The sequence below is a fragment of the Rhincodon typus genome, unplaced genomic scaffold (assembly GCF_021869965.1).
Source record: "Rhincodon typus isolate 14 unplaced genomic scaffold, sRhiTyp1.1 hic_rhity00003013, whole genome shotgun sequence".
NCBI classification, from domain to species: Eukaryota; Metazoa; Chordata; class Chondrichthyes; order Orectolobiformes; family Rhincodontidae; genus Rhincodon; species Rhincodon typus.
Window position 1 is genome coordinate 11,662 of NW_025968651.1, and position 10,559 is coordinate 22,220.

Genomic DNA, 10,559 nt, shown 5'->3' on the forward strand with positions numbered 1-10,559 from the left:
GTGTTCTGCAAAGCGGTCCCCGAGTCTCCGCTTGGTTTCCCCGATGTAGAGGAAGCCACACCGGGTACAGCGGATGCAGTATACCACATTGGCAGATGTGCAGGTGAAACATCTGCTTGATGTGGAAAGTCTTCTTGGGGCCTGGGATGGGGGTGAGGGAGGAGGTATGGGGGCAGGTGTAGCACTTCCTGCGGTTGCAGGGAAAAGTGCCGGGTGTGGTGGAGCTGGAGGGGAGTGTGGAGCGGACAAGGGAGTCACGGAGAGAGTTGTCCCTCCGGAAAGCAGATAAAGGTGGGGAGGGAAAGATGTCTTTGGTGGTGGGGTCGGATTGCAGATGGCGGAAGTGTCGGAGGATGATGCGTTGGATCCGGAGGTTGGTGGGGTGGTACGTGAGGACGAGGGGGATTCTTTTTTGGTTTTTATTGCGTGGACGGGGTGTGAGGGATGAGGTGCGGGAGATGTGGGAGACACGGTTGAGGGCGTTCTCGACCACCAAGGAGGGGAAGTTACGGTCCTTGAAAAACGAGGACAACTGAGATGTACGGGTGGACATGTTTGTTTTGATGTCTCTCTTCAAAACCGTTAGGTGTTATAGGAAACAACAATTATCACCACATCAGCCATAATGAGTTTCAATGATTTCCTTTGTTCAGGACTGGCTAGGTACACACATTGAAATCATTCGTGTAGAATTTATTACATGGTTCATACAAAAGGACATGTGACATTCCAGAATGATGCTGAGTTAACTTTTGTCTTGTTAATTGCTTTAAGTTTCCAAAAGCAACTAACTGGCCCATTCTGTGTTTAAAGTACCTGTTTTAAATCCAGTAAAGAGACCATTTTAAAAATCAAATGTAAGAGTTGTTTTAAAGCTCTAAAGAAAAATAATCTGTCTTCATACTTTGTGGACATGACAAAAGTACCTCTCCACCATTCTGTAACCTAAGTAAATAAAGCATAAGAGTTAGCACTGCACAACTCTTCTCCATTTGGATATTTTCCTTGTGATTCATTTTTTAAATGAAATGCCTAATAATGTTGCAATCAAAATGTCTTTTAACTGTAACAGGAGCTTCTTATTTTTATTTTCTTCAGGAACAGTATGAATTTTGCTACAAGGTCGTGCAAGAATACATTGATGCATTTTCGGATTATGCCAACTTCAAGTGAAAAATGCTTTCGTAATATTTTGTAATATTGTATTTGTTAATACACCCAAACCTGTGTACATATCTTATTGATTTGAGAGGTTGGTACCATGAGCTTCTTATTGGCTATAAATTTTATATGTAGCAGATGTTTAGCAGATATTAGTCTAATTTCAGCAGTTTTATTGAGCAGCGTAGGCTGATGTTCAGATTGATGTTGATCAAATTTATTTAGTAGCTGCTTGGAAGGGTATTCATTGAATTCAAGGGATAAACAAGATAAGAGTTAAGTCACATGATCACAAAATCTGTGGCTTTATGAATTGCTGCCCCTGAATCAAATGGTCATCGCTAGTGCTCTGTTTTATTTCAACTTTGATAAATAATCAAGTTGGAAATAACATTCTGTCATTAATTGATCAGTGCCATTTAAATCTGATACCTTTCACTTGGACCATCTCTTTCTCAGGCAATTAACAATTTTGTAATTGTAGACTTTATACTTTCAATGTTGTGCCATTTTATTTATCAGATTTGAAGTAGAAGCAGTACTTTCCATTATTGAGATTTGTAGAAAGGCAAAGCGCCTTCAGAAACGCTTATCTATACGACTATATTTGTAGAAATGCAGACCTGTAAAGGGAATACAATAAGAAAATACTGCTTTTAAGAAAAGCTTTTTTTTTTGCAGGCCTGCACAGGCTGAACTAAAATATACTGGATATACTACCTGCATTATTTTTCACATAAGCCAAAATCTACAGTGTCCTGGTTCTTCACAAGACTTTGGTCTTGTACAGTTAGAACGTATCTCTCACCATTTTCTTTTCTCCTGCATTAAAAATACATGGAACTTGTTATAAAGTTCTGTACAAGTTAAAAGATGTGTGGGCTTCAAAGTAATAAGTTTGGAAATACAGTCTTGATAGGACAATATAAAAGAACGTTCCTTAACTATAGCTACTGTGTACTGTACATACAAGCTGCAACTTGAAGGGTATTGAATTATCTGTTCTGTTTGTTCTTAAAATCTACTTGTTAAGCTTCTGTTTCAATATGTTTTTAAGAAAGTAAGTGAATGATCTGGAACGTTTCTAAAATGTGAAAGACTTGCCTGGGATTTACCATCACTTTCTTTTAGACACAACTGCCTCATTTTCCAACTTTTCCTTATTAATATAGCCTTTGTGCAAAGGTGGAGCTTAATATTAGTAGCTTGCACAGGGAGGAAAAAAGACCAATTAAATTCAATGACTAAAACGTCATGTTTAGGTATCTAGTTTTGGACCAAAACTTAACTATTCAAGTTGTGGCTTAAAAAAAATCTTCAAGCAAGGTTTAAAGTTGATCTTTTTTTTGAAAAACTAGTTTTAAATGTAAATGTCTTTGATTTATCATTCGCTCCTAACAATTATATTTTTTCTTAAAATGTACAAATAACTGTAGTTTCGTAACCTGTATTTATTTTTTTATGATAAGGAGAAAATTTGGTGGATTTTTTAAGTTTATTTTTAAGTTTATCTTTTAGTAGTTTAGGAGCACTCATTGCCAGGTAATTGAGGTGAAGCCAAGTTGGGTCAATATTTGGATAACATAGCTTACACCAGCTTGTACAGTGACCTGTATGACATATGGTGCATAGTCCCATTAAGTTATTTGAGTTTTGATCATGGCATACTTGTTTACCAAGTTCTCCATAGTGCATTCAGTGGATAGACTATGCTAATTTACTATATGTTGAATGGATTAAATGTCAGCTTCCTATCTTCAGTAATTCGGCTATCACTGACCGCACTAGTGTAAATAGATATTGACTGAATCCCTGACTCTTAAAACTTTGGTATTTTGGGACAATGGCTAAGCTAAAGCTATAATTGGAATAAATGTGCTCATTAAAAAAAACATGATCTTTGGGTTTTGATTTCATTTTTGTTTTGAATAAACTGCTTGTTAGAAACTGCAAAAATAGGCCAGTTTTCTGAATGTCTTTGATCATCCAGAAGCATAATGTGTGGGATTTAAGATTTGATGAGTCACATGCTGCTGTTCCACAACTTTACAAGTTTTATGTTGTTCATACTTTTAAAGGTAAGCATTTTATATCAAACACAAAACACTTGGATACATACAAATTGTCATTAAATAAATAGTTTGACAAAGTGTCTCAATGTAAGCTGAAGGCGTTTGTACCTGCTGACACATTCATAGAGTCAGACAGCATAGAAAGAGACTCTTCAGCCCACCATGTCTATGCCAACCAACTAACACCTAGCTACACCAATCCCATTACCTGCAGTGTTGTAATGTAAGAATACAATATCCAATTTATGCACAGCAAGCTCCATTAATAACAATGTGATAACAATCAGTTCTTTTTTGTGATTTTGTGGAAGGGGTGGGAAAGTAGATGTGAGGAGTATATAACGGTGGTAAGGTGGCTCATTGGTTAGCACTGCTGCCTCACAGCGCCAGGAACCCGGGTTCGATTTCACCCTCGGGCAACTATCTGTGTGGAGTTTGCACATTCTCCCCATGTCTGCATGGGTTTCCTCCGGGTGCTCCGGTTTCCTCCACAGTCCAAAGATGTGCAGGTTAGGTGGATTGGCCATCCTAAATTGCCCATAGTCTTCAGGGATTTGCAGCTTGGGGGATGGGTCTGGGTGGGATGCTCTTGAGAGTTGGTGTGGACTTGTTGGGCTAAAGTGCCTGTTCCCACACAGTAGTGTTTCTCAGAAATCTAAGAAAAATCTAAGTATTGGATCAACCATGATCCTATTGAGCGGTGGAACAGGCTCAAGGGGCCAAACAGGCTACTCCTGTTCCTATTTCTTCTAATCTTATGGTGAAATATTAATTGAGGTTTAAATATTGGTCCAAACCTTTATGCTCTGCTATCATTTAGATCCACCTGAGTAGTTGGATGGGCCCTGGTTAAATGCCTCATCTGAAAGACACAATCTGTGATATCACAGTGCTCTTACTTTTGCTGTTCTTGGGCTATTTAGCTTTATCCCACAGTGTGGCTCAAATAAGCCACTTCTGCTTTCACAATTTCACTTTTAGCCAGGTTTATAATCAAGCCGGCTCTTAGTAATTGAACAAACAACTGGTTCAATTGTTGTAATATTCCTCCCAGGATTGGCTGAACACAAATCATTTTATATAACATAGTTGCATCATCCTTTAAATATATTGTTTATTATTCATTGACAAGTTGCTGATGTGTTTTTCATCCCGAACGGCACAATTTTACATTGATAAATTTCATCTAGCATTCCAAAAATTTTTTTGGCTGTTTCAGTTAGTGGAATGCAATATTCCTTTAATATGTCAATTTTTGTGTCAAACCTTGCTTGTCCAATCTTCTCAATACAGCCCTCTATTCATGGAAGTAGATCTGAATTTGCCTTTGTTACTGCATTGATTTACATTAATCTGTTGTCATGGACAAATAGGAATTGTGGTGAATGTAAATTATGATTGCTTTTACCCTCAAGATTAAGATAGCTAGGTATTGTTTGATTTATGCCTTTCACTTTTCATTTCTCACAATTTTTTGTCTTCCAATCAGTTTCTTTTAGTCCAATTCATGCTCAATTTTATAATTCTGGACTCTGGTTAAATTTATTTGAAAACCAGCCAATATTTGAGAAAATAACGCTTGCGATAATACTTCACAGCATCACAGAATTGTTTTGCTGCAGAAGGAAGCCATTTAACCCATTATGCCTGTACAGGTTCTGTTACCTACTGCCAATCTCCAGTGTTCTCCTACTATCCCTGCACACCATTTCTATCCAAATAATCATCCATTGCTATCTGCCTCCACCACATTTCCAAGCAGTGCATTGCATACAGTAATCACTTGCTGTGTGAGAAAGCCTTTTCCTGTCATCACCCTTGCTCCGTTTGCACATCACGCTGAATCTATTCCTTCTCATTCCTTTTGTTTTTATGAGTGGAAACAGCTTCGCCCTTTCTGCTCTGTCCAGCCCTAGCTGCTAGTCTGTGTCTGCGGCAGTTGGTGAAGGAACCAACAAGAGGGAAAAAAATTTCTTGACCTCATTCGTATCAGTCTGCTAGCTACAGAGGCATGTGTCCATTAAGTATTGGTAAGAAGACTACCACATAGTCCTTGTGGAGACTCACTCCCATCTTCACACTGAGGATACCTTCCATCATGTTGTGTGGCACTAGCACTGTGCTAAATGGAACAGACTTCAAACAAATCTAGCAACTGAAGACTGGGCATCCATGAGGTAGTGTGGCTCATCAACAGCAGTAGAATTATACTCCAATGTGCAACCCATGGCTCGACATACCCCCATTCAACTATTGCTATCAAGCCAGGAGTTCAATGGAGAGTGTAGGAGGGCATACCTAAATATGAGATGTCAACCTGGTGAAGCTACCAAACAGGACTACGTGCATACCAAATAGCATAAGCAGCAAGTGATAGAGCTAAGCAATCCCATAACCAACAGATCAGATCTAAGCTCTTAAGTCCTGCCACAGCCAGACGTGAATAGTGGTGAACAGTTAACTACTCAGTGGAGGAGGAGGCTCCATAAATATCCCCATCCTCAATGATGGAAGAGCCCATCTCCTCAGTGCAAAAGACAAAGCTGAAGATTTTGCAGCAATCTTCTGCGCGAAGTGCTGAGTGGATGATCCACCTTGGCTTCCTCCAGAGGTCCATGGCCTCACAGATGCCAGGCTTCAACTGATTTGATTCACTCCATGTGATATCAAGAAATGGTTGGAGACTTTGGGCCCTGTCAACATTCTGGCAATGCCACTGAAGACTTGTGCTCCAGAGCTTGCTGCACCTCTAGCCAAACTGTTGCAGTACAGTAACAACATTGACATCTACCTGAAGATGTGAAAAATTAAAAACCGAAAGAACTGCAGATGCTGTGAATCAGGAACAAAAAATCAAGTTTCTGAAAAAGTTCAGCAGGTCTGGCAGCAGTTAACGTTTCAGGTCTGGTTTCTGAAGAAGGGTCACCAACCCAAAACGTTAACTCTGATTTTTCTTCACAGGTGAGCTTTACCAGCAACTTCTGTTTGTGTTGAATGTGAAAAATTGTCCAGGAATGTCCTTAACACAAAAAGCAGGACAAATCTAATCCGGCCAGTCACTATCCCATCAGTCTACTCTTGATCATCAGATAAGTGATTGATGGAAGGTGCCATCAACGCTGCTAACAAGCAGCACCTGCTCAGTGACAACCTGCTGAGTGATGCCCAGTTTGGGTTCCACCAGGGCCACTCATCTGCTGACCTCATTATGGCCTTGGTTTGAACATAGACAAAAGAGCTGAATTCCAGAGGTGAGGGGAGACTGACAGTCCTAGATGTCCAGATCACATTCATAGAATGCCTACAGTGTGGAAACAGGCCCTTGGGCCCAACAAGTCCAAAACCAGCCTCAGAGCATCCCACCCAGACCCATCCCCCTAATCTACACATCCGTGAACACTATGGGCAATTTAGCATTGCCAATCTACCTACCCTGCACATCTTTGGATTGTGGGAGGAAACCGGAGCACCCGGAGGAAACCCATGCAGAAACGGTGAGAATGTGCAAACTCCACACAGGCAGTCACCCAAGAGTGGAATCAAATCTGGGTTCCTGGCATTGTGAGACAGCAGTGCTAACCATTGAGCCACCGTGCCGCCCTGAAATCTAAGGAAGAGGCCAGCACCATTGACCATTATAGGGATTGAACCCATGACCTTGACAATATTAGCACAATACTCTAACCATCTGAGCTAACCAGTTGCCCTCAACAAAGTATGACATCAAGAAGCCCTAGCAAAACTGGAATCCATCAGGATAAAACTCTAGTGTTGGAGTCGTACCTGGCACATAGGAAAATGGTTATGGTTGTTGAAGGTCATTCATCTCAGCTCAAGGATGTTTCTGCAGGAGTTCCTCAGGGTAGTGTTCCAGACCCAGGCATTTTCAACTACTTCATCAATGACCTTCACGCCATCATAAGATCAGAAATAGGATGTTCACTGATCATTGCACAATGTTCTGCACTTTTCGCAACTTTTCAGATATTAAAGAAGTCTGTGTTCAAATGCAATAATATCCAGGCTTTGGCTGACATGTGACAAGTTTCGCGCCACACAAATGCCAGGCAATGACCATCTCCAATAAGAGATTATCTAATCACCACCCCTCGATATTCAATAGTGTTACCATCACAGAATCCCCTGTTATCAACATCATGGGAGTTACCATTGACGAGAAACTCAACTGGACTCACTATATAAATGCAGTGGCAACAAGAGCAGTTCAGAGATTGGGAATACTGAAGCGAGTAACTCACCTCCTTACTCCCAAAACCTATAAAGCACAGGTCAGGAGTATGATGGCTGGACAAGTGCAGCTCTAACAGCATTCAAGAAGCTTGACAACATCCAGGACAAAGCAGCCCACTTGATTGGCACCATGCCAACAAGCATCCGCTCCCTCACCCACCGTTGCTCAGTAGCAGCAGTGAGTCAGTTACTAGTGGTGTACCTCAAGGATCTGTTTTGGGGCCACTGCTGTTTGTCATTTTTATGAATGACCTGGATGAGGGTGTAGAAGGATGGGTTAGTAAATTTGTGGATGACACCAAAGTCGGTGGAGTTGTGGATAGTGCGGAAGGATGTTGCAGGTTACAGAGGGACATAGATAAGCTGCAGAGCTGGGCTGAGGGGTGGCAAATGGAGTTTAATGCGGAAAAGTGTGAGGTGATTCACTTTGGAAGGAGTAACAGGAATACAGAGTACTGGGCTAATGGTAAGATTCTTGGTAGTGTGGATGAGCAGAGAGATCTCGGTGTCCATGTGCATAGATCACTGAAAGTTGCCACCCAGGTTGATAGCGTTGTTAAGAAGGCGTACGGTATGTTAGGTTTTATTGGTAGAGGGATTGAGTTTCGGAGCCATGAGGTCATATTGCAGCTGTACAAAACTCTGGTGCGGCCACGCTTGGAGTATTGCGTACAGTTCTGGTCACCGCATTATAGGAAGGATGTGGAAGCATTGGAAAGGGTGCAGAGGAGATTTACCAGGATGTTGCCTGGTATGGAGGGAAGGTCTTATGAGGAAAGGCTGAGGGTCTTGAGGCTGTTTTTGTTAGAGAGAAGAAGGTTAAGAGGTGACTTGATAGAGACATACAAGATGATCAGAGGATTAGATAGGGTGGACAGTGGGAGCCTTTTTCCTCGGATGGTGATGGCTAGCACGAGGGGACATAGCTTTAAATTGAGGGGTGATAGATATAGGACAGATGTCAGAGGTAGGTTCTTTACTCAGAGAGTAGTAAGGGCGTGGAATGCCCTGCCTGCAAAAGTATTAGACTCGCCAACTTTAAGGGCATTTAAATGGTCATTGGATAAACATATGGATGATAATGGAATAGTTTAGGTTAGATGGGCTTCAGATTGGTTTCACAGGTCGGTGCAACATCGAGGGCCGAAGGGCCTGTACTGCGCTGTAATGTTCTATGTTCTATGTTCTATGTTCTATACTATCTACAATATGCACTGCAGAAATTCACCAAAGATCCTTAGACAACAGCTTCCAAACCCACGACCATTTCTATCTAGAAGGACAAGGACAGCAGATACATGGGTACACCAGCACCTCCAAGTTCCCCTCCAAGCCATGCACCATCCTGACTTGGAAGTATATCACCGCTCCTTCACTGTCACTGGATCAAAATTCTGGAATTTCCAACCTACAGACATCCTGGGTCTACGTACACCATGTGGACTGCCGTGGTTCAAGAAGGCAGCTCACCTTCTCAAGGCAACACGGCGTGGGCAATATGGGCCTGCCATCGATGCCCACATCACACAAATGATTAGAAGAAAACCTGCTCGTGACTTTGAAAACCTCTATCAAATCTCTTCTCAGCCACCTTCTTTCCAAGTAGAACAGTCTCAAATTCTTCAACCTATCCTCAAACTGAAGTTTCTCATTCCTAAAACTATTGTTGTAAATCATATCTGCACTCTCTCCTGTTCATTTGCATCTTTCCTTTAATGTGGCACCCACAAATATACACATTACTCCACCTGAAGTCTGACAAGCATCTTGTACAAGTTCATACCACCTCTTTGCTCTTGTTCTCTATGCCCCTATTCATAGAACCGAGGACACTATGCTTTATTTACTGCTCTCTCCACTTCTCTTGCCACCTTCAATGATTCATATACATCCAGGTCCCTCTGCTCCTGCACCCCATTTAGAATTGTACCCCCTATTTTGTGTTGACTGTCAGGGTTCTTATGACCAAAGTGCATTACCTCACAAATCTCTGTATTAAATCTGATCAGCCACCAATATGCCCACTCCACCAACTTGCCAATGTCTTTTTGGACTTATTCACAGTCCTCCTCACATTTTACAATTTCTCCAAGTTTAGTGTCATCTGAAAAATTAGAAATCGTCCCCTGCACACCAAAATCCAAATCAATATATTTCGGGAAAGTTTGGGGAACTCCACTACAAACCTTCCTCCAACTTGAAAAACATCCATTGATCATTATTCTGTATATCCTGTCACTCAGCCACTTTTGTACCATTTTGCCACTGTCCCTTTTATACCATGACCTAGAACCTTCCTCACAAGTCTGTTGCGTGGCACTATATCAAATGCCTTTTAGAAATCCATGTATACCACATCAATAGCAATACCTCTTCAATATGCTTCAAGTTAATGAAATAATTCCCCCTTTCCTCATCAATCCACCTTTTTCCATGTGACTACTCATTTTATCTGAATAATTTTTCCCATAATTTTCCTCATGACCGAAGTTAAACTGACTGGTTTGTAATTGCTGGTATTATCCTTACAACCTTTCTTGAACCCTTTGGGGCGGAGCAGTGGCAGATGGAGTTTATTGAGGTTGGTTGGCTCACTGAGCTGGTTTGTTGTTCCGCAGACATTTCGTTACCCTGCTTGGTAACATTCTCAGTGCAGCCTCTGATGAAGCGTCGGTGTGTTTTCCCGCCTGGCTTTTAAACTCTGGGGTCCGTTGCGATGGATTGCCTCACTTCCGGGTTTCCTCCGTACTGGAATGTATATGGGGTCGAGTTCAATGTGTTTATTTATATATAGCATGCTTCGTGGAGTGCCATGCTTCCAGGAATTCTCGTGCTTGTCTCTGCCTAGCCTGTCCCAGGATCTTGGTGTTGTCCCAGTCGAAGTCGTGGTTCTCCTTGTCCATGTGGATTGAGATGAGTGAGTATTGGTCGTGTATTTTTGTGGCCAGTTGGTGTTCGTGTACTCTTGTTGTTAGTTTCCTTCCTGTTTGTCCGATGTAGTGTTTCTCGCAGTCTCTGCAGGGGATCTTGTAGATGACATTGGTCCTGTCCATGGCGGGGAGTGGGTCTTTAGTT

The 10,559-nt window shown here is 41.7% G+C and overlaps 1 protein-coding gene across 1 annotated transcript in view; it reads left to right on the plus strand.

Annotated features, from left to right (window-relative positions):
- LOC109915108 (receptor-type tyrosine-protein phosphatase alpha) overlaps nucleotides 1-3,113 on the plus strand; it is an 8,130-nt gene extending 5,017 nt beyond the window's left edge. The window contains exon 3 of the mRNA XM_048593523.1: nucleotides 1,099-3,113. Coding sequence (XP_048449480.1) covers nucleotides 1,099-1,173 — 75 coding nt within the window. The 3' untranslated portion in view covers nucleotides 1,174-3,113. The remainder of the gene's footprint in view (nucleotides 1-1,098) is intronic.
- Nucleotides 3,114-10,559: the final 7,446 nt, after the last annotated feature.